Source organism: Symphalangus syndactylus, chromosome 17, assembly GCF_028878055.3.
Source record: "Symphalangus syndactylus isolate Jambi chromosome 17, NHGRI_mSymSyn1-v2.1_pri, whole genome shotgun sequence".
In the NCBI taxonomy this organism is placed as follows: Eukaryota; Metazoa; Chordata; class Mammalia; order Primates; family Hylobatidae; genus Symphalangus; species Symphalangus syndactylus.
The window spans coordinates 85,122,493-85,147,817 of NC_072439.2; the positions used below are offsets into that span (position 1 = coordinate 85,122,493).

Below are 25,325 nucleotides of genomic sequence, written 5' to 3' on the forward strand. Positions count from 1 at the left end.
AAATCTACATTCTGCAGAGAATCCCCTTCCCTTTCCAGGTCTTTTCCTGATCCAGGAGAGATTTAACTGACAGTCTGGCACCTTTTACGGTCTCATAAGGGACATTTACCATCTATTCTCTCTAAAGCCTGCTACATATCAAGAACCTTGGCCTCCACAGCCCGCACTCTCCCACCCCACCCCGCTTATCTTAATCCCAAGCATTTCTTTCTGCTGACTTCTATTCTTTAGATAATAACTTAACCATTTCAACCAATTACCAATCAGAAAATGTTTGAATCCACCTATGATCTGTAAGTCTCTCACCCAATGGTTCAAGTTTTCAAGTTGTCTCCTTGAAAGTTTTCAAGTGGTCTCCTTTCTGGACCAAACCAATGTACATCTTACATGTATTGATTGATGTCTGCCTGTAACTCCTATCTCCCTAAAATGTATAAAATCAAGCTATTACCCAATCACCTTGGGCACATGTTCTCAGGACCTCCTGAGGCTGTGTCATGGCGTCATGGTCCTTACATTTGGCTCAGAATAAAGTTCTTCAAATATTTTACAGAGTTTGGCCCTTTTGAGTCAACATAGGTATGTTACTGATCAATAACATAGTCCCTATAAGCATGCAAAGGGAATAAATCCATCGTGAATGAATGAATAAATACAGAAATAAATATAAGAATTAAAGCACGTTAACAGGTCTTTGTACTGTGTGAAGTGATATAAAATAGTTGTTTAAAGCACTGGCATAAAATGCTTCTATTTATTTTAATAATATGATTTATTATTTATTATATTATTTATTATTTATTTTATTTTATTTTCATAAGTCTAATGGACTCCATCCCCTCCACACACTCCACCACAACTTTCTTTACATGATATTGATTTCTAGAATTTACATGAAATGTTTGAAAATGAAAAAAACTAGGGGATTGTGAGGAGGAAGCAAGAGATAGGTAACGTCACCAGAAAAGGATCAGATCTTGTTGCTTGTGGAGATGAATGAATTCCTCTTTCTAAGGATACTGACCTTAGAAAATGGAGGGGAAAATGCTTGAAGGCCTCTTAGTGGCAACTCCAACACAGTCTTACTCTTTCAGTAGAGTGGGGCAGAAAGCAGGAATAGCAAAATAATTACTTAGCTACCATAATCAACAATGCTTTTCTTTTTTCTTTTTTGTTCTTTTTTTTTTTTTTTTTGAGACGGAGTCTCGCTCTGTAGCCCAGGCTGGAGTGCAGTGGTGTGATCTCGGCTCACTGCAAGCTCCGCCTCCCAGGTTCATGCCATTCTCCTGCCTCAGCCTCCCCAGTAGCTGGGACTACAGGTGCCCGCCACCACGCCCAGCGAATTTTTTTTTTTTTTTTTTTTTTTTTTTGTATTTTTAGTAGAGACAGGGTTTCACCGTGTTAGCCAGGATGGTCTCGATCTCCTGACCTCGTGAGCCGCCTCCTCGGCCTCCCAAAGTGCTCAGATTACAGGCGTGAGCCAACGCGCCCGGCCATCAACAATGCTTTTCAAGTCCACACCAGTCACCTGAGGGGCCTGTTAAACATAGCAATTTCAAGTCATGAAGTTAGGGGTGATGCCCCAGATTCTGCATTTCTGACAGGCTTCCAGGTGATATTCATTCTGGGGCCTCACTTGGAGTGACTAGGGCAGTGGGCCCCTCCTTCCCTCCCTCCCCGCCCCTTGTAAATAAACAGCAGCTGGCTGTAGCATTTGCCCCATCCGTAGCCTTGCAAACCTCTTCCTTCACAAAGTAGATTTGCCAGGACAGCGCCTAGGTGATAGGAGTTGAAGCTAAGGAGGAGGAAGAGCAGTGCTTGAAGAAACTTCAGACCACATGCACAAAAGACTCAAAAGAAGAATACAAAGAGCAGGTCTTTCTAGAAATAAAATTGACTTAAAAAAAAAAAAAAACTCTGCCTCTAGAACAAAGTACTCTTTATTATAAAAAAAAGTATTGCCGGGCGTTGTGGCTCACACCTGTAATCCCAGCACTTTGGGAGGCCGAGGCAGGCTGATCACAAGGTCAAGAGATTGAGACCAGGGCCGGGAGCGGTGGCTCACGCTTGTAATCCCAGCACTTTGGGAGGCCGAGGAGGGCGGATCACGAGGTCAGGAGATCGAGACCACAGTGAAACCCCGTCTCTACTAAAAATACAAAAAATTAGCCAGGCGAGGTGGCGGGTGCCTGTAGTACTAGCTATGCGGGAGGCTGAGGCAGGAGAATGGCATGAACCCCGGGGGGCGGAGCCTGCAGTGAGCCGAGATTGTGCCACTGCACTCCAGCCTGGGTGAAAGAGCGAGACTCCGTCTCCAAAAAAAAAACAAGGAAGATACTAATTTTCAACAGAAGTATTTCTTGAGCTCCTGCTACTAGCTTTTGCAGCGAGCTAAGGAATGCCAAGAGAAGAGGCCATTGAGATAAAATCACTCACAGGAAAAACAAAACAAAACAAAAAGAGTCCACTTTAAGTGCAAAGATACGGGTCAATCATCCTTAATTCAAAGATCCAAAATCCAAAATGCTCCCAAATCTGAAACTTTTTCAGCACTGACGTGACACCAAAAGTGGAAAAACCCAACACCTGACTTCACGTAACAAGTTGCAGTTAAAACGCAAGCATACGACACACCATTTATTCCATGTCCTCAAGGGGAAAAAGACTCTCCAGCCCTGTTCAGCTGCAGTGTATCTTTTCCATGCACACTCTGACTCTCCTGTGCAAGCACGCCCATGAAGGGTAATAAAATGGCATGTGTACAGGCTGGATGCATCAAAGGCAGGTTCCCCAATGCTCTGCATGGGACCAAGACCTATGAGTATTACTCACTGTGGTTTTCTGCTTATTCTCTTCTCCATAATGTAAAGATATTTTTCAAAATGTCCAAAAAAAAAAAAAGGCCGGCAGACACCCCTATGAGTAACAGTGATAAGAAAAAGAGGAAGCTTATGTTTATCTACAGCACAGAAATTCAAGCTGTTGGAGAAACTGGACAGCAGCGTAAGTGAGAAACATCTTACAGAAGGGTATGGTATTAGTGGCCGGGTGCCGTGGCTCACGCCTGTAATCCCAGCACTTTGGGAGGCCAAGAAAGACAGATCACCTGAGGTCAGGAGTTCAAGACCAGCTTGGCCAAGATGGTGAAACTCTCTACTAAAAAATACAAAAAATTAGCTGGGCATGGTGGCGGGCACCTATAATCCCAGCTACTCGGGAGGCTGAGGCAGGAGGATTGCTTGAACCTGGGAGGGGGTGGAGGTTGCAGTGAGCCAAGATCCCACCATTGCATGCCAGCCTGGGCAACGAGAGCGAAACTCTGTCACACACACAAAAAAAAAAAAAGAAAGAAAAAGAAGAGTGTGGTGTTAGAATGCATACCATATATGACCTAAAGATACAGAATGATAAACTGTTGATGCTCTATGCTAAAAGTGATGAACAGAAATGAACAAAAAATACAAAAACACTACATAAAGTTAAAAATGAATCTCTTGATCATGTATTGAAAGAGTAGATCTATCAGCACTGCAGTGAACTTGTGCAACTTAATGGTATGCTGCTCATGAAACAGGCAAAAATCTATCACAATGAACTGAAAATTGAAGGGAAGTGTGAATATTCAACAGGCTGGTTACAGAAAATTTTTTGTTGTTGTTAAGAAACAGGATCTTATTCTGTCTCTCAGGCTGGAGTACAGTGGCTTGATCACAGCTCACTGCAACCTCGAACTCCAGGGCTCAAGCAGTTCTCCCATCTCAGTCTCTCAGTAGCTGGGACTACAGGCATGTTCCACTACCTCCAGTTAATATTTTTTTTTATTTTTGTAGAGACAGGGTCTTGCTGTGTTGCGCAGGCAGGTCTTGAACCCCTCAAGCAATCCTTCTGCCTTGGCCTCCCAAAGTGCTGGGATTACAGAGTATGATTACCACCATGCCTGGCCCAGAAATATAAGGAAAGACAGCATTAAATGTTAAAAGATAAAGCATCTGCTGATCATGAAGCAGTGGAAAAGTTCACTGGGTTTGTTTTTTTTTTTTTTTTTTTCTGTTTTTCTTAAATTCTAAATCTTTACTGAAGCAGCGGAGAAATTCATTGACGAGTTTGCCAAGGTCACTGCTGATGAAAATTTGATGCCAGAATAAGCCTGGGATGCTGATGAAACATCACTGTTTTGCACTATTCCCCCAGAAAGACATTGACTGCACTGATGAGACAGCCCTTACAGGAATTAAGGATGTCAAACACAGAATAATTGTGCTGGGATGTGCTAACGCAACAGGCACTCAGAAGGCAAAAGCTCATGTACTCACTGCTTTCACAGAGTGAATTTCTTACCAGTCCATTACTATACTAACAAAAGGTCATGGATCACCAGGGACATCCTTTCTGATTCGTTTCACAAAGATTTTATACCAGTGGCTCATGCACTCTGCAGGGAAACTGGACTGAATGATGACTGAAAGATTTTCTTATTCTTTAACAACTGTTCTGCTCACCCTCCAGCTGAAATTCTCATCAAAAATAACACTTACTCTCTATGGCCATACCACCTTGAACACACCTGAACTCATGTGATTTCAGAAAAATAATGTTTATGTCATGTACTTTCCCCCAAATGTGACTACATTAATTCAGCCATGAACAGGGTATCCTTAGGTCGATGAAAATAAATATATAAACACTTTCTTGAACAGCATGCTAGCAGCAGTAAACTCAGTAAACTAAGGCACAGGTGTGGAGGTTTTCAAAAAGAGTTTAGCATGAAGGGTGCCATATATGCTGTTGTCAACACTTGGAACACAGTGACTAAAGACACAGTTTTGCACCAAGACCTGACACAACCTCTGGCCTGTTCAGTGATGATGATGAATAAGGTGGTGACTTTGAAGAATTCTATATGTCAAGTGAGGAAACAATGATGTCTAACCTCCTTACATATGCAAAAGATGTATCTTCAGAGTCCATCATGAAGCTGGAAAACGTGGGTATTGAAATTTTTAACATTGATTATGAGGCTCCAATTGTTCATTCATTAACCAATGATGAAATAGCCAAAATAGTTATGAATCAAGCCGATTGTGATAATCGTGATGGTAAAGATGATGCTGTTAATACTGCAGAAAAAGGTGCCTGGAAGACATGGTGAAAATGTGTAATAGGCTTATTGAAGGACTAGAGCAGCTGCATTCACAACAGAACAAGAAATTATGCCAGTTTATAAAATCAAAGAGAGCTTCTAAGATAAAACCCACTGTTAATGAGGCAGATGACTCTGGAGGAAACATTTTAAAAAGCCATCCAGGCCAGATGGGGGTAGGAGGGGGTGGCTCATCCCTGTAACCCCAGAACTCTGGGACACTAAGGCAGGAGGGTCACTTGAGCCCAGGAGTTCATGATCAGCCTGGGCAACAAAACGAGATACTGTCCCCACACAAAAAATTAAAAATTAGCTGAGCATGGTGTCATGCCTGTAGTCTTAGCTACTTGGGAGGCTGAATTAGGAGGATTGCTTGAGTCCAGGAGTTCAAGGCTGTAGTTAGCTATGATCATGCATGCCACTGCACTCCAGCCTGGGTGACAGAATGAGAACCTGTCTGAAAAAAAAAAAAAAAAAAGCCATTTGGGAGAATGCCTCCTCATCCTTAGAGGATCCACTTCTTCCTGTGCCTTCAACTACTTCTGATGTTTCTTCTCACCTAGAAAAATAACATACAGTGTACTAGGCCAGGCGTGGTGGGTCACTCCTGTAATCCCAGCACTTTGGGAGGCTGAGGCGGGTGGATCACCTGAGGTCAGGAGTTTGAGACCAGCCTGGCCAACATGGTGAGACCTCATCTCTACTAAAAATAGAAAATTAGCCGGGTGTGGTGGCACATGCCTGTAATCCCAGCTACTCATGAGGCTGAGGCAGGAGAATCATTTGAATCCAGGAGGCAGAGGTTGCAGTGAGCTGAGATAGCACCTCCAGCCTGGGCAAGAAGAGTGAAACTCTGAAAGAAAAGAAAAGAAAAAAGAAAAGACAGAAGAGAAAAGAAGAGAAGAAAGGAAGAGAGACAAGAAGAGAGAGGAAGGAAGGAAGGAAGGAAGGAAGGAAACACATAATGTACAATAACCTTTTAATCAAAACATGGCATCATAGGTGGAAACTGAAAGCCTGCTGTTGTTTGTCCTCGTTGCTGTTGTTTAACAGCAGATACAAGAATGCTGGTAATGCTACTGTACTGCTTAGTTACTGATATGGTTTGGCTCTGTGTTCCCACCTAAATCTCATGTGGAATTGTAATCCCTAATGTTGAGAGAGGGACCTGGTAGGTAGGAGGTGATTAGATCATGGGGGCAGATTTCCCCCTTGCTGTTCTCATGATAGTCAGTGAGTTCTCATGAGATCTGATGGTTTAAAAGTGTGTGGCACCTCCCCTATCACTCTCTCTCTCTCTCCTGCCGCCATGGTAAGGCATGCTTGCTTCCCCTTCGCCTTCCACCATGATCGTAAGTTTCCTGAGGCCTCCCAGCCATGCTTCCTGTACAACCTGTGGAAATGTAAGTCAATTAAACCTCCTTTCTTCATAAATTAACCAGTCTCAGGTAGTGCTTTATAGCAGTGTGAGAACAGACAAATACAGTTACCCTGAACACATTATTTGTTTGTGCTACAATAATGGCATGTCTTATTATTTACTATTAAATACTTAAGTGTGAATAAGTATAAAATAATAGTTGTTTATCAGTAGCATGTAAGTTCAGATTCAAGAATAATAGTGATGCCAAACAACCACAGACTGTCCACGTGGGTGGCTGAGAGAGTGACATCTTTGCTTTCTGATGGATCAATGTATACAAACTCTGTTTCATGCACAAAATTATTTAAAATATTGTATAAAATTACCTTCAGGATATATTTATTGAAATATAAGTCAATCTTGTGCTTAGACTTGGGTCCCATCCCCAAGATATCTCATTAGGTATACGCAAATATTCCAACATCTGAAATACTTCTTGTCTCAAGAACTTTTTTTTTTTTTTTGAGATGGAGTCTTGCTCTATCACCCAGGCTAGAGTGCAGTGGCGCGATCTCGGCTCACTGCAACCTCCACCTCCTGGGTTCAAGCAATTCTCCTGCCTCAGCCTCCCGAGCAGCTTGGACTACAGGCGCATGCCACCACGCCCACTTAATTTTTGTATTTTTAGTAGAGATGGGCTTTCACCACCTTGGCCAGCCAGGCTGATCTGGATCTCCTGACCTCGTGATCCACCCGCCTCGGCCTCCCAAAGTGCTGGGATTACAGGCATGAGCCACCACACCCAGCCTCTTGTCTCAAGAATTTTGGAGAAGAGATAATCTGTACTGAAAAAGAGTTCCAGAGCATCAGGGCACTGACTAGAGAAGGAATCAAAGAGGCAGTCTTGGAAAGGCATAGCTTCTGGGAGAGAAAATGAAAAGAAAGGCAAGATGGTGGCTGTCTGGTAAAGGCAAAAAGAAGTAATAGGTAAAATTTAGCATCTTACAGGATTAAAAAAAAAAAAAAGACAAAGATACAAATCCCTTCCCTTAACCTCTGAAAAAAAAAGTTTTTAAGGCCATCTATCAAAGAAACTACGTTTAGATACACTAAGAGAAGATGATATTCTTGAACTAGAAATCTTGTAAACCACCCAAACCACCAACCCTGTCAATTAAATGCAAGATGCAAGCAGTAGTCATCTACATAAAGCTACTATAACAAAGAAAAAAAGAAAATTAGAATAAAAAATGTTTACTTTCAGTAGAATGAGAAGACAAGATACATTTCTTTATATCTTTATATTTTATAAAGAAATATTATCTAAAATATACAAAGAACTGTTAAAACTCAACAATAAGAAAATGAACAACCCAATTTAAAAATGGGCAAAAGACCTGAACAGCACCTCACTAAAGAAGATTTACAGATGACAAATAAACATATGAAAAGATGTTCAACATCATATGTCACTGGGGAAATGCAGATTAAAACAACAATGAGATACTACCATATATATTAGAAAGATCAAAATCCTAAACATTGACAACACCAAATGCTGGCAAAGAGCAACAGGAACTCTCATTCACTGCTGGTGGGAATGCAACATAGCACAGCCACTTTAGAAGATGGTTAGGCAGTTTCTTACAAAACTACACATACTCTTACCATAACAAAACTACACATACTCTTACCATAAGATCCATTAATTTTGCTCTTTAGTATTTACCCAAATGAGCCAGAGATGTATATAAACACAAAAACCTGCACACAGATGTTTATAGAAGCTTTATTCATAATTGCCAAAACCTGAAAATACCCATGATGCAGATAAATGGAAAAACAAACTGTGGCACACCAGACACTGGAATATTATTTAGCACTAAAAAGAAATGAGCTTTAAGCCATGAGAAGACATGGAAAAACTTAAATATATATTACTAAGTTTGAGACTAGCGTGGGCAACATAGGGAGACCCCATCTCTACAAAAAAATAAATAATTAGCCAGGCATGGTGGTGCATGTCTGTAGACCCAGCTACTCGGGAGGCTGAGGTGAGAGAATCACTTGAGCTCGGGAAGGTTGAGGCTGTAGTGAGCCATGATCACGCCACTGCACACTAGCCTAAGAGACAGGGTGAGACCCTGTCTCAAAAGCAGGTAGAAAGAAATGCACTTTAAATAGGAGATTTTAATATACTACTTTCAGTACAAGACAGAGCAAAGAGACAACATATCAATAAAGTTATAAAAGACCTACACGACATAATCAATAAGGAAGAAATAATGAATATGTCTTAAGCTTTACATGCCAATAACAGAGGATTCACCATCTTCTAAAGTACACATGGAACATCCACAGAAATTGATCACGATGTAAGGCCACAAAGAAAACGCTTGAAAATTTTAAAAATTTACTATTAATAACTCTTTGGTAAAGGGAAAATGTAAAGTAAAATTTCAGAATTTCTAAAATATAATGACAAAGAAAACACTACATATCAGAATTTGTGGGTTTGTTTAAAGTAGTGAATGGAGACAATTCGCAGACTTAAACATTTATATCATCAAGATAAATGAATTAAATAAATTATCCACTCAAAAATGAGAGAAAATGAAGCAAACCAAAAGGAAGAACAGGAAGACAATATTAAAGATAAAGGCAGAGGGCCGGCGCAGGGGCTCACGTCTGTAATCTCAGCACTTTGGGAGGCCGAGGCAGGCAGATCACGAGGTCAGAAAATCGAGACCATCTTGGCTAACACGGTGAAACCCCGTCTCTACTAAAAATACAAAAAAAAAAAATTAGCCGGGCGTGGTGGCGGGCGCCTGTAGTCCCAGCTACTCAGGAGGCTGAGGCAGGAGAATGGCGTGAACACGGGAGGTGGGGCTTGCAGTGAGCCGAGATTGCGCCACTGCACTCCAGCCTGGGCAACAGAGCAAGACTCCGTCTCAAAAAAAAAAAAAGATAAAGGCAGAAATGAATAAGGTAGAGAATGGTAAAACCAATAGATCTAATTAGTAAGTCAAAGTCCTACTTTTAAAATTAACAAAATAAATTAACCACTAGCTAACTTAAGAAGAAAAAAGAGGAGGGGAGGAAGGGGAAAGCACAGGTACACAAAATAAGAAACGGCACAAGGAACTGAAACAAAAAATTAAAAATCCCTAAGAAACGACTTTGCACACCCCTATGCAAAAAGCTTTGAAAACCTGGATATAAATAAGTAATTTCCTAGGAAAATATAGGTTACTTAAATTAACCTCATCGGAAATGTAAAACTTAAACAGGACCAATTTAGCTGAAAGAGAAAGTTATCAAGGCCCAGATGGTTTCACAGGTGAATTCTACAAAATCAATAACCATATACACATAGTCTCAATGCCACAAAATTGTTTCAGAGCTTTAAAAAATGAAAGAAGACTTTAAAATACTATTTATAAAGCCAGTATAATATTGATATCTAAACTTAATAAAGACAGTACAAAAAGTAAAATTACCCGTTAAAGGATATAATGGTGGATAGATCTCATTTACAATAGCAACAAGAGATCAAAAACTTAACAATAAAAGTACAAAACTATGCCAGAAAAAAATTGTAAATATTCCTGAAAGACACAAAAGTAGACTTGAACAAATAGAAAGACACTTCTTTTTGATAGGGTGATTTTAACACAAGAAAAATTTCACTTTGCCCTACCTTGATTTATAAATTTAACATAGTCCCAATGACAAGATCAACAAGCTTTTCTTTTCTTTTTCATGAAGCTAGACAAATAGAAAACAGGAAAGAACAGTTGGGAAAACACTGGAAAAGAAGGCAAAGCTTAAGGGAAGGGGAGAAGTGATTAATCTCACTAGATATTAAACAACGTAAATCCTCTATAATTAAAAGTTTGTTGCTCATTTATGAATAGACAGACACATCAATTAATTCTCAAGTCACCGAGGCAAAGATGGACTTTTAAAATTAATGGTGTTCAGATAACTGAATAGCCATTTCGAGAAAGATAAACTTGGATCTATACTTCATACCCACCACAAACAATCTCATCAGAGCTGACAGTAAAAATAGAAAGCATACTATATTACATGAAAGCCTAGATGAATTACTCTGTAACCTAGATTTAGGAAAGCTTTCTAACAATGACTCAAAATTCAGATACAATAAAAGAAAAATCAATACATTTGATGACATAAAATTTCTTCATGGCAAAAAACATCCTAAGCAAACACAAAGGACAAATTAAGAAGTAAGAGAAAAATATTTGCAATATACATCACAGATAAAGGGCTAATATATCAATTACATAAAGAATTCTTCAAAAAAATGAGAGAATAATAAAAATCAAAAACTCAATAGAAGAATAACGCAAAAACATGAATAGACAATTCAGTACATATATATGAGTAAAAAGTAAAGTGATAAACAGATGAAAAATAGAAATAGAAGCAGAAAATAGAGTTGGAGGGGACAAATACTCAAAGAAACAATAGTGAAAAGAATTCTAAGCCTAAGAAAGACTTTACGCAGGTTTGAAGGCCCAGGAGAAAGAAGGAAAAATGTTTGAAATTTCAAACCTACAACAAAGTAAACAGTTCACCTATAAAGAAATGAGACAGATCTTTGTGAGAAGGATTGCATTGTTATCAGTAACACTGGATGCTACAAATCAGTGGATCAATGTTTTTTACATAAAAAAATTCCATTCCCAGCCAAACTACTAATCAAATACGAGGACAAATATAGCCATTTTCAAATGTTCAAGGTACTGTTAAGATTTATTTACCGACCGGGCGCAGTGGCTCATGTCTGTAATCCCAGCAGGCGGGCAGATCACCTGAGATCAGAAGTTCAAGACCAACCTGGCCAACATGGTGAAATCCTGTCTCTACTAAAAATACAAAACTTAGCTAGGCGTGGTGGCGTGTGCTGGTAATCCCAGCTATGCGAGAGGCTGAAGCAGGAGAATCGCTGGAACCCAGTGCCAGCAGAGGCTGCAGTGAGCCGAGATTGCACCACTGCACTCCAGCCTGGGCAACGGAGCAAGACTCCATCTCAAAAAAAAAAAAATTATTTACCATACATACTTTTGGAAGATAAAATAATTTCTAAGTGTTTCAATGAAAATGAAATCCAAAATAGAGGGGACTTTCCCAGAGACACAATGAAAAACACTCCCAGGCTGACAGCTTGCAGTAGATCTAGACAGCAACAACCCCGAATTATAAGAGCAGGCCGGAGGGCCTCAAAAGAATATCTTCAAGAAGTAAGTGTATGCATTGCACACTCTATAATAAAGAATCTGCAAGATAGTAATAATGCAATAAAGATCTATGCCACTTCTGTAAATAGGGAAAAAAGAAGGGCAATTAGAAATGCCAGGTGAAAATGTACATAAAAAAGTCATTGTCTGAATCTGAAATGAATTAAATTATGGCATGATTTTGAGTAACTGATGGGGTATAAGGAAAGAGAACCCATTTTACTTTACCATTTGTGCTTCCTCCTTTCAGTGATACAGGTTTAATGACATAGGATTACATCTGTCACTTGAGAGGTCCAATCTATTATGTATACATAATATACATCACAGAATGCATATAAATGCATTTTAATGGTTTCTTTTCTTTTTCTTTCTTTTTTTTTTTTTTTTTTTGAGATGGAGTTTCTTTCTTGTTGCCCAGGCTGGAGTGCAACGGCACCGTCTGGGCATACTGCAACCTCTGCTTCCTGGGTTCAAGCAATTCTCCTGCCTCAGCCTCCCAAGTAGCTGGAGATTACAGGCACCCGCCACCACATCAGGCTACTTTTTTTTGTATTTTTAGTAGAGATGGGATTTCACCATGTTGGCCAGGCTGGTCTCGAGTTCCTGACCTCAGGTGACCCACCCACCTCAGCCTCCCAAAGTGCAGGGATTACAGGCGTGAGCCACTGTGCCTGGCCTAGAGATTTCTATTACTTAAAATCAACCTATAGTCAGAGAAAAAAAATCTACTTGTAGAATAAATGTAAATACATTCTAAATCTTAGCAACATTATATAATAGGTAGAAGAACATGAAGGACGAGCATAAAGAAAGACGGAGACACGTGGTAGAAAATCAACAGATACTATCTAAGGTAGCTGGATCACCAAAAAGAAGTTAAGTATGTTGTTTCAATTTAAATCACCAGTATGTGATCTAAAAAGAACAATGTAACTAACAAAAATTAGAGAATGAGAGGGAGTGAGGAGAGAGAAAGCATCATAACATGCAAAACTCATTTTTCACAGTAAAGAAACACAAGATACTGTCTAAAGTCAATGAATCAAGAAATACAGACATAAATATGCAAGTTAGTATCATGGAGCTAACCACCATTATATCATTTGAAAACTGCATGACATGGTAGGGCCAGGGGCCAGAAAATCTAAATCCTAATCAAGCCCTAAGTTTTCCCTTTACCAGCTTGTGAGTTTACTCAAGTCCTTTCTTCATGGTCTTAGTATCCACCTCTGTAAATGAGCTTGGACTACACCAAGAGTTCACAAAGTGTGTTCGCCAGACCAGCAGCATCAGCATCTCTTGGGAACTTGTTTGAAATGCAAATTATTTGGCCCTAGGCCTAGACTTACTGAATCAGAAATCTCAGGTTGGGACCAGCAATTTGTGTCTTAAAAAGCCCTCCAAGTGATTCTATTGTGTCCTAATGTATGAGAACCACTAATCTAGACTACTGGCCAGTAAACTACCATCCATCTGCCAAATCCACCCCACTCTCATCTTTGTAAATAGAGTTTAATTGGAACACAGCCATAGTCATTTAAGTATTGTCTATGGTTGCTTTTGAGCTACAACAGTAGAGTTCAGTAGTTGAGGTAGAGATACTATGGCTCAAAAAGCCTAAAATAGGCCTGACGCAGTAGCTTATGCCTGTAATCCCAGCACTTTGGGAGGCCATGGCAGGCAAATCACTCGAGGTCAGGAGTTCAAGACCAGCCTGGCCAACATGGTGAAACTCCGTCTCTACTAAAAATACAAAAATTAGCCAGGCGTAGTGGCACGTGCCTGTAATCCCAGCTACTTGAGAGGCTGAGGCAGGAGAATTGCTTGAACCCAGGAGGCGGAGGTTGCAGTGAGCCGAGATTGTGCCACTGCACTCCAGCCTGGGCGACAGAGCAAACAAACAAAACAAAACAAAAGCCTAAAATATTTTTCCTCTCTGGTTCTTTACAGAAAAAGTTGGCTGACCTCTGCCCTGGACTATTCTGATTAATAATACTGAATGTACATCATTACTTAATTTGATGCCATGTTTATCATCTCCATGAGGATGATAATTTTTATGAACCCATGAAATTCATAAAGATTATTCAATCATAAAGGTATTTGTGCAAATGCCTAGAATCCTTTAATAAGTGTGTGGACTAATTCTGGCAATGGTACTAGAATCCTTCCCCATATTCTTCACACAATAGAATAGTAAATAATAAATAGTAAAAAGTCACTTAATAGTGTAAGCTGAAAATAAAATTCTAAGTCCCCCAACTGACCGAATAGATCATCTCTTAGCCAAGGGAACCTCAGGGTAACCTTGAAAACTGAGTTCTAGGCCATGATGGAATGAGCAGTCTTACACGCCTCATTATCCCCCTCCCTTACTAACCACAATTAGGCTTTTTTCCCTAAGGCTTTCACAGAAACCAGCCCTTTCAAAAGACTCTACCACTGATACTAACCAACCACCCAACACTGCTTCTCCTTTTTTGCCTGATAAAAGGCCACTGATCACAGAGTGGTTCTGGCCAGTCTATAGAGAATGTGCAGTAAGGGTTTTCATGTCTTCTGCTTCCCTTTTTGATCAAGAGGGCCAAATATTCCACCCTCAGATCACGCTAATGCTGCCATTTTTTGTACATGGGACCCATGAAGGGGCAAGAAGCTCAATTGTGCATGTGCACGTTTCTCCTTGTATAAATATTCAGACTCTTCCTATAGCTTATTGAATACGTATATTTGGCCACCCTGCTCAGCATAAATTCCTGTTCCCTCTAGACCCTCTCTTGAAGAGTCCATTTCCAGCTTCTGGCAGGAGGCTATGCTTCCCAGCCTGTCAGAATGGTCACCCTGCAGGTTGGGACTCTTTATGAGAAATAAAGTTCTCCTTTCCAAATTTATGGACCTCCTCATTCTTTAGTTGACAATAGCAAATAAATAGTAAAAAGTCAAGCCCTTTCTGGCTCATAGTCTTGGAAAACTTTCTTGATCGCATAATGAATGTTGGAAGGCATGAAACAGTTGTCTACTCGACACCCAAAGTTTGATTTTAAAAAAGCAACATTCACAAATTTTATAGCTAATCCCTCACCCACTAACTTCTCCGACTTCATCTCAATTCCTCGGACCACCCCTTCACTATAACAACCCATATCACATAATAAATAGGAGAGGAGGCTGCTTATTATGGAATGTGGCTATCATCTTTATAATTGATCATGAGAGTGGCAGGAGGCAGCCAAATGCCCAGGTAGATACGGGCAGGCCCCTGGTGAAACCCCCCCGCAAGCTGAAGATAGTTTAAAGCCTGAAAGCCAAGCTACAAGTTAAATCCTCGGACCCGATTGAGAACTTGTCTTCCCATTTGTCGAGCTTTCCTGTGATGGATCCCCACCCCTCACGTATTTTATATATACCTATCCTTTCCTAATTGTTTTTCCACACTGTCATGTGGAACTAGCAGATACGGATGCAAGCTATAACACAGGTGAGCTGGGGCTCAGTAGTGTGGCCAAGCAAGGCCTGGGTGGGGCATCGGGCAAGGCCGGGGGTCTCTGGCTTGCCAAGTGACCAAGAAGAAAAATCCTGCATCAATAATTCCACTAAGACCAAATTCCAGATGTTTATAATCATTAGCACTCATAAATTCAAGCAAAAGTTGTGTTTTGAATTTCTGAAGCAATCTAAATTGAAATGTCGAAAGATGGAACGTGGGTTCCTATCTAAACAGAACAGAATAGATGACGCAAAGACAGAACAGCAAGGAGGTATTCTAACAATCACCCAGGCAAATGAACAAAGAAAAGCCATTATACACACATGAGGTCATTCTACTGGGAAGAAGTAACATCACACCCTGAGCTTTTAAATAGAGAAGGACAAGAACCTGGCATATTAACTTTCTTTCCTGCCCTTTAGTACAATTTACTTAAATTCCCGTGACATGTAAGACTTACTTGCTAGTGCCACCATTTACTCTTAATAAACCCACGGAGTGCCTTCTGATTTCAGGCCTCAGTTGGGTGCCCAAAATCTAGCCTCTCCAGTATCCTCCCCTGAGGGCTCTGAAGCAAATCTACCCTCCTTGGGCAACACAGCTACCCACATGACTGTACACTCTGGATTCCTATCCTGACGAGTCAGATGAACGAATTCATCTCCCTGACTCTTTGGACACAGTTCCACAGCCAGTCCAGCGAAAACCACACCTTACCCCAGCTACTCCATCAAAGCAGCACTTTTGCTCGTTAATGTTGTTTAGACACCTGAAAAACAGTATTTTCCATTGCCTTCTGTGCCAAAAGTATCTGAGACAGGTCTCAATCAATTTAGAAAGTTTATTTTGCCAAAGGTAAGGTCGCACCCATGACACAGCCTCAGGAGGTCCTGACAACATGTACCCAAGGTGCTCAAGGCACAGCTTGCTTTTATACATTTTAAGGAGACATCAGACATCAATCTATGCACATAAGATGTCCATTAGTCATTCCGGAAAGGCAGGACAACTCCATGGGTGAGGGGGGCTTCCAGTTCACAGGTAGGTAAGAGACAAAAGGTTGCATTCTTTTGAGTCTCTGATAAGCCTTTTTTTTTTTTGAGACGGAGCCTCACTGTGTCACCCAGGCTGTAGTGCAGTGGGGTGATCTCAGCTCACTGCAACCTCCGCCTCCTGGGTCTAAGCAGTTCTCCTGTCTCAGCCTCCCAAGTAGCTGGGATTACAGGCACGTGCCACCATGCCTGGCTAATTTTTCTATTTTTTTTTTTTAAGTAGAGATGGGGCTTCAACATGTTGGCTAGGCTGTTTTTGAACTCCTGACTTCAAGTGATTCGCCCCCCTCAGCCTCCCAAAGTGCTGGGATTATGGGTGTAAGCCACCACACCCGGCCTCTGATCAGCCTTTTACACAATACACAATTTACATGTGAGAAGAGGGTAGAGGAATAGTCACTTATGCCTCCATTTGGCTTAGTGAAACAGGAGGGCAGAGGAAGCAATCAGATAGGCGTGTCTCACAGGGGCAGAGGGATAACTGAGTACTTTCCGTCTTTTTTCCATAAGGAATTCCTTGTGGGCAAATAGTGAGGGAGGTATATAGTTTTTTTTATCTTTAGGGAGGTATATAGTTTTTTATCTTTGTAGCTATCTTCTTTAGGAATAAAATGGGAGGCACGTTTGTCTGATGCACTTCCCAGCTTCACTTCCCTTTGGCTTAATGATTTGAGATTTATTCTCCCTTCACACTTCATAATAGTAAGAGGCCCAGATTGCACTCACTTCTCTGGCGAGGTTGGTTTCTAAAGCTGAGTAGTTGTTATAATCCCACTGAGTCTTTCAGTACAAAGGAGTAAGTCTCATCACAATTCACAGGCCAAAAAATAACACTGTTTTTCTCCTATTCCTTCCTAGAGTACTAATATCAGACCGCATTTTAGGCCACTTATCATAAAAGAGGACACAGATAACACCAAAGACTATTCATCACACTGTATGTGAGGAAAATGAATGTAGAAAAATTACGCTGAATTAAATAGGTCCCTCAACAGATTCCGTATAGAAAAGTCCTTTAGAAACAGAAACAATCCCAGCCTGGCCAACATGGTGAAACCCCGTCTCTACTAGAAATACAAAAATTAACCGGGCATGGTGTCACGTGCCTGTAGTCTCAGCTACTCGGGAGGCTGAGGCAGGAGAATCACCTGAACCCGGGAGGCGGAGGTTGCAGTGAGCCAAGATCACGCCACTGCACTCCAGCCTGGGCAACAGAGTGGGACTCGGTCTCAAAAAAAAAAAAGAAAGAAAAGAAAGAAAGAAATAGAAACAATCACAAAATTAACCACTGATATGAAATACTGCTCTTGTACTTTCTCCAATCCATTTCTAATAATGAACCCAGAACTGGGAGTTAAAATAAGAAAACTGAGTAGAGAAACACAGTGATAAATATCCATGCTTAGTTATACAAATGTTGATTTGCAGGACCAACAACTATGATACTATGATTGAAACGCAGTTAAACTGTCCCATCCTTCAAGGACATTTTGTTAGGGAGGCAGGAGCCTAGGAGACCAAGGGTGACCCAAGTTCAGCTCCATCTCTGTCGCTGAGAATATTTTACTAATGCCTTTTCAGACCACCTGGCTCTACTCTGCAGCCACAGGTGATATGTTTTAAATGACAATATCTTGCATTCTGAGAAAAGGACTGCTAGGATTTATTGTGCTATTGTTATAAGCTGGACTGTGAAAACCACTAGTAGTACAATTTATATAGCAGATGGCACCTGATGGGCTAAAACTGGCCCTCAGCTGTTTTTGGAAACAGAATGGTGATGTGGTAATGATTTCTGTGTATTTTTGAATATTTACTTATTTTAATACCATAAGATTCATGTGGGAAGGTTTGTAATAGTTCCTTATGTACAGTACTATACATAATTCACAAAGAAATTCCAGGGTCAAGGAAGCTCAAGAAATTGAATCTTTTTATATATTGATTTTAAGGAAAGAAATACAGAACTGTGATAGCAAAAGTAAAGGACATGGGAACAGCCCTCCCTCCGACTTTCAATTTCTGCACATTCACTGCCACCTCACTTTATCCGAAAGCTAAGTCTGATTCCAGGTTTTCTTCTTCACATCCCTCAAATGTCTGTTCTGTCTCACCATAGCTTCTCCCTATCCGCTCCTAGCACAGACACTCTCACCCCTGGCTGCACATGTGGATCACCGGTGAGATTTAGACACCACTGAAAATCCAGGTTTCACCCCCAGAAATCCTGATGTAATTCATCTGAATTATAGTCTGGACATTGGGAATTAAAATCTCCCTAGGCAATCCTAAAATGCAGTTGAGGTTGAGAACCATTGTCTTAGCATGGCTTTGATAAGAAAAAGTTTTAAAATAAATCACGATGAGACCATCAAAACCAAAATGAGGCCTGAATTCCACACAGAATACTCCACACACCAGACTTAGAGTAATAGGATACAATTGTAAGGCTCCTAAAACCAAGCATCTTCCGTAGCTTCTCCCTCTTCCTCAGCTTCTCCCTCTTCCTCCTTCCCGACCTCCACCTGTCCCCAATGCCTGTCTTCTTGTCCATCCCTTCCTATCCAGTTCTCATGCCATCATCCCTCTTCCTTTTGCACCTGTCTCAGTATAGAATCCCCTAATTGGTCTCCCTGCCTCCTTTTCCTGCTCCCTCCAATCTATCCTGCACACCACCACCAGATCAATCTGCTCCTCACTCTGCTCCTCAAACCCTCTTGCAGGAAAATGGCCTCTTCCTGCTCACTGTGCCTCAACTCCTTAACTTGGGGGTAAAGGCCTTGCCCAATCTGTTTCCACCTCTTTCTAGCCCTCCTTTCTCAATACCGTCTGAAAAGCAGCCTCACTCTGTTCTGGTGAACCGGGATGCTCTGTAATTCCCCAAATATGCTCTGTTGAAAACTTTGGACCCTGCGTCTGATAGAAAAAGAAGCCAGGTCGGCTGGGCGCAGTGGCTCACGCCCGTAATCCCAGCACTTCGGGAGGCTGAAGCGGGCGGATCACAAAGTCAAGAGATTGAGACCATCCTGGCCAACGTGGTGAAACTCTATCTCTCCTAAAAATACAAAAAGTAGCTGGGCGTGGTGGCGCGTGTCTGTAATCCCAGCTACTCGGGAGGCTGAGGTAGGAGAATCACTTCGACCCGGGAGGCAGAGATTGCAGGGAGCCAAGATCGCGCCACTGCACTCCAGTCTGGGCGACAAGAGCGAAACTCCGTCAAAAAAAAGAAAGAAAGAAAGAAGAAAGAGAGAGAGAGAGAAAGAGAAAGAAAGAGAGAGAGAGAGAGAAAGAGAGAGAGAAAGAAAGAAAGAAAGAGAAAGAAAGAAAGAAAGAAAAAGAAAGAAAGAAAGAAAGAAAAGAAAAGAAAAGAAAAGAAAAGAAAAGAAAAGAAAAGAAAAGAAAAGAAAAGAAAAGAAAAGAGAAGCCAGGTCATTTGCCCCAGACCACCTAGCTAGTGAGCAATAGGATCTGGATTTCAATCCAGGTTTGGGCTGTGTTCAAAGCTCTTCAACACTATTCTGTTCTCTCTGTGGAATGCTCCCTTCTATACCTATCTGTAGAAACTGTACCATCCCTTCAAGGACATTTTGTTAGGGAGGCAGGAGCCTAGGAGAGCGAAGGTGACACAATTTTAAGTTCAGCTCCATCTTGAGACTAACAAGGCACATTCCTTGCCAACCAGGACCCATGGTCATAAGATGTTTATGGTTGAGAAAACAGCCTAAGGATACTACAACAACAGAAAGTCCAGATGTCCCAATACCATAACAATATATGTTTTCAAAAAATTATAGTTATGCTTTGATATTCTCACACACTAAAATGTCAAGGATAGTTTTCTTTAAATCAATAGAATAATAAGTTGTGTCACACTGTCTGCTCATCCGCTCATAGGCACAGCTTAGTTTAATCTTTATATAGACAAGACCCCTATATAAGAAAAACTTAAAGTTGATGCACTCCTCCTTTTGCTTTCTGAGGGCGCCCTTCCTCTGTAATAGAGTAGTTTCTAATAAGCTTGCTTCTTTCACTGCATTTTGTAACTCACCTTGACTTCTTTCCCACATAAGATCAAAGAACCCTCTCTTACGGATCTGGATTGAAACCCTCTTTTTTCCTGAAGTTTTCCCTGTTTTTCCTGTCGAAGTGACTTTCTGTCTTCTGAGCTCCTATAGCACTTTATTTACATATTTCACAAAATATTGATAACAGAGTCGTGTGATGAGTTTCCTGTGGTCCGAGACATCGTCTTGAGGTTTTTCAGTCCTTTACAGCATCGTACACCGCACCCTACATGCTGTGGGCTCTCACAGAGGTCTGCTGAAGAATGAATTACTGTGGGAAGCCTTTCTGTACCTGCCTAACCCACTCACAATGCAAGATCCTAATTAATTTCAGGCACAAAGATAACATTTCCCAACCCCAATTATCCTGCCATTTTCCTATTCTAGTGTTTCAATTCTTTTTTATTCCATCCATGAGCCCTCTGCCACCTGTCTAAAACATTTTGCAATTGGGAAGGACTCTGGTACTGGATAACTACGTAACGTACAAAAAGATGCAAATTGTGATAAATAGGAGTCATAAAACGAACAAGGGTGGTTTCATTCTTTGAAATCTGACATGGAAATTAGACATAGGTCCAAGTCAAGTTCCCTTTTTAGGTCTTCTCACCCTTTGTCTCCACTTTTTGAGGAAAGGAACAGGGGAGGGGCAACAAGTAGTGTGAGCAAAAGCGGAAGAAGAAAGGGGAGGGGAAGAACTGGCCAGACAGCCACTCTTTCCCGAAAGACAAACAGCATTCTAGGAAAAGAAAATATTCCCTAGGTCACAAGAAATTGTACCAGGAGCCTACAGTAGAGCAAAGAAATCCAAAACAGAAGCCCCTGTTTGATCTCCTCATCTCCATCTGTGAGATAGGGGTGATAACCCTGCCTGCTTCTTGCCACACAGTCCGGGGGGCTGAGCTATCTTCAGCGTGATTTGGCAAAGGCTGCAAATGCAAAAGGAAAATCCTCCATTTAACTTAGCATTTGACTGTATCCCTGGGGATTAAGTAAAACTAGACATTGAACTTAAAACAAATATAAGGAGAATGGGGACAGGGGTCACTCCTTCTATTGTCTACATCCCTGTTCACCCTCTTCCTTGCCGCTCCCGCAGAAGAAGCTGCTAAACTGAGGTGATATTGTGCTGAAATGCCTCTGGACCAAAGACAGAGTTCAACTTCTTAAAGCCCAGGTTGATAAAGGCAGGAATGAAGAGCTGGGGTTCCCCTCTCTCTGTCAGGGTCCCCCTTCTCACTGTAGGAATGGAAAAACTTCACCTCTATTGTCTTAGAGTCCTGGCTGGATCCAAGAGTTAAATCGACAAAACATAGATTAACATGAGAAAAGCATAAAAATTTATTCATAAATGTTTTACATGGCACAAGAGCCCTCATAAGGAAATGAAGACCCAAAGAATCAGTTAGAGTCAGTTACTTATATATTGGATTGAATAAAAAATAATAAACTATGAAAATGTGACTAAATTATGTGGGGAAGCTTAAAAAATAGAATTTCTAACAAGGTCTGTCCAATATTCTCTAAGTTACTTTTCCTTCCAGTCCCTAGAGAGTGTCTTTCACATAGGAATTCCATCTTCTCCTCTTAAGAAACAGCACAAAGGTCAAAGTGATCTTCTTGTACCTGCTGTTTTTCAAGTGCTTTTAACTTAAATAGTCAACATGCCAGAATGGTATTTTTTAATTTTTACTTTAAGTTCTGGGATACATGTACAGAACGTGCAGGTTTGTTACATAGGTATACATGTGCCACGGTGGTTTGCTTTACCTGTCAACCCATCATCCAGGTTTTAAGCCCTGCATGCATTAGGTATTTGTCCTAATGCTCTCCTTCCCCTCGTCCCTGACTCACCAACAGGCCCCGGTGTGTGATGTTCCCCTCCCTGTGTCCATGTGTTCTCATTGTTCAACTCCTACTTATGAGTGAGTACATGCGGTGTTTGGTTTTCTGTTCCTGTGTTAGTTTGCTGAGGATGATAGCTTCCAGCTTCATCCATGTCCCTGCAAAGGACATGAACTCATTCTTTTTTATGGCGCATAGTACAGAATAGCATATTTTAACCCCTTCATCACCCTACAACAAATACCATTTGTTTGCAATGAATCATTATCAAAACTGAAAACTCTACCAACATTGCTTTTGAGAACCAACCATGTGTTGGGCACTGTGCTAGGGCTGGAGATTTTAAAAAAGAAAGAGAAGAAAAGCAAAGCATTGGCCCCTACTCTTAAAAAGTTCACAATCTACTAGGAGAGGCAGAAATAATTTCCATAGACAAATAATTTCCATAGACAAAGGTAAACCTTGGTGTTCTGTGGAAATTTAAAAAAAGATTCTGTGAAAGCAGAACTTGGGTGAGGGATGATTTCATCGAAGAGATGAGGTCAGAGTTGAGGGTTGATGAATGTGTATGAGTCAGGCCTAGAAGAGGGGCAGAGGTGTCCTGCAGAGAAACACCTGAGCAAAGCCGTGAGACAGGTGTGGTGTCTTTCCCTCACAGCAACAAAGGATTCCCCACAACCTTCTATCTGCATTAATGCATGGCATATGGCAGTGGCAGGGAGGAGGAAAGGAGGAAATTGATGAAATATATTTAAGTACTAACTTTGAAGAAATGCATTCAAAATAAATCCAAAACCTTCCCTGAAGAAATAAGATGGGCAAAAGAAAAAACTAAAGAAAAAGGTGTAAAAGAAAAAACATATTTTTCAAGTGGGTTTGGTTAAAGCAATCAACTTCCTAATCTCCACAAGTGGTATCAGACTCCAGGCGGCCTCTCAGTCACAAAGCTGCTGTTTACCTCTAAATCATAGAAGGCAGATGGAAAGCAGGCAAAATACCACACATCTGGCCACTGTGTACATTCTAAACCACACCATAGTCAAGGGAGGGGTGGGGGCTCATAAGCAATGCAAACCCATGGAGGGAAGGCCTTTCCCAACCAAGTCTTCTCTGCTAAAGGTGGACACAGCACTGCCTAAGGAGGGGGTTTGGACCCCGCTCTGCCCCTGTCTGTGAAATGGTGGTGACCAATGTGGACTCTGCCCACACTCCATCCCCTCGAAGACCTGGGCATGTACTGATTTAAGCGGCATAAAGAGTTGAGGCCCAGGCTGGAGAGGGTGGGAGGAGAAGATGCCAGAAAGCATTTCTATCATGGGCTCAGCTACAAGCACAGTTTTTTTCCCTGGCCTTGTAGTTTCCTTGCTCTGTGCCTTAGTTTCTCCATCTGACAATGACAATGACAACAATCTGCCCCTAATTTTCTTATTTCGGAGAGACAAATAACTCCTGACACAGTTGGAGTTCCTTAAACAAGGGTCATGTGTCCTAGACAACGTGACCCAGGAAGCCAGAATAACCTTTAGCTAAAACAACAGCCTAGGCTGGGCACGGTGGCTCAAGCCTGTAATCCTAGCACTTTGGGAGGCCAAGGCAGGCGGATCACTTGAGGTTAGGAGTTCGAGATCAGCCTGGCCAACATAGTGAAACCCCTCTCTGCTGAAAAAAAAAAAAATACAAAAATTAGCTGGAAATTGCTTGAACCCAGGAGGCGGAGGTTGCAGTGAGCCAAAATCGTGCCACTGCACTCCAGCCTGGGCAACAGAGCAAGACTCCATCTCAAAAATAAACAATAAAAAGAAAGCAAAAGCCTAAGGAACAAAGGCAACACAGCTGCTCAATCAGTTTTCCATCCACCCAACCATATTTATTCTGTCCCTCCTGTGTGCACAAGAGAGTCAAAACTGAGACTTGTTTGTCATTGTTTTCCAGTCCCTTTCCACATTCCTTGTTCGTGACTGATGGATGACAGAAGCCAGCTGGGTTATTATGCATAGCAGGGTAAACCGTACTCATGGAACTATATGTCTCAACCCAGCCCTGCCCCATGGGAAGTGTGGAATAAAGCCAGTGCCTAAGGCAGCAGGACACTGTGCTCGGCTCACCTGGGGATGCTAGTCAGGTAGGTCATGACATTCAGGAAGTCTTCATCTGGGATGTGTTTGAACCCCGAAAACTCTGGGAACGTGATGATGGGGGCGCCATCCTCCCCTCGGCCTCCTGCAACAAAAACAGGTGGTCAAGATGTTAGCAAAATGTCGCCATGTCACACCTCTGCAGGGAAGTTGGGCGAAAGAATATCGGTCACCTCTTTTCCTACCTATATTATCTCAGACTAGAATTTGGGAGAAGTTAACACAGGTATTTTGAACAAGTCTCTCTTCTCATTCATGCTGGCTCCATGGCATTGTAAGAATTCAATTTTTGAATCCTTTGAAGAGTGTTACTGTGTAAAAGGTAATACTGATTTAATTATTCAGCATAGGCAGAATAGTAAATCATGCCAACACAAATATGTAATATTGCTCTTCATTTTTGTAGTCAGTAAGTGTCAAAAGTAATATTGCGTGGTGGTTAAGAGAGTTAACGCTGAAATCAGACAGCCTGGTTCAAATCTGCTTTGCCACATTGTTGCTATATGATTTTTGGCAAGATAATGTGTTTCTTTCATATTTATATATAGATATATATGGCCTACCATTTTACTATATAAGAATAATGCTTGTACCTACGTGGTAAGGTATTGTGAGGATTAAGTGACAGCACAAATGAGAAGCACCTTAGCAAGGTGCTTATTATATAAAACTGCTCAAAAAATGGTGACCATGATTATAATTATTATTATTACAATGAAGCAATAATCAGCTTCCCTTCAAGAATTTATAAATAGTAATTTAAGATATCCCTGTGAAAGTAAAAATATGAAAATTAACATATAATTCAGAGCAGAGACCACCAAATTCAATAGATTCTATTTCCCAGTCCCCTTGCAGCTACATGGAGTCATTTGACTAAGTTCTAGCCCCACAGTCCCCAAACTGTGTCGCAGGTACCCAGGGAACCACAGTAAACTCATGGGAGCACTGTGACTATTTTAAATTTTT

At 41.2% G+C, this 25,325-nt stretch overlaps 1 protein-coding gene across 3 annotated transcripts in view; it reads right to left on the bottom strand.

Moving 5' to 3' along the window:
* Positions 1–25,325, bottom strand: part of MCF2L2 (MCF.2 cell line derived transforming sequence-like 2) — a 246,513-nt gene that overhangs the window by 172,924 nt on the left and 48,264 nt on the right. For 2 of the 3 annotated variants that reach the window (XM_063621731.1, XM_063621732.1), the window contains exon 3: positions 24,327–24,441. In XM_063621731.1, the coding sequence (XP_063477801.1) occupies positions 24,327–24,441 (115 nt within the window). Of the gene's footprint in view, positions 1–24,326; positions 24,442–25,325 lie in introns of those variants that run through there. The other variant, XM_063621733.1, reaches the window with a different exon arrangement.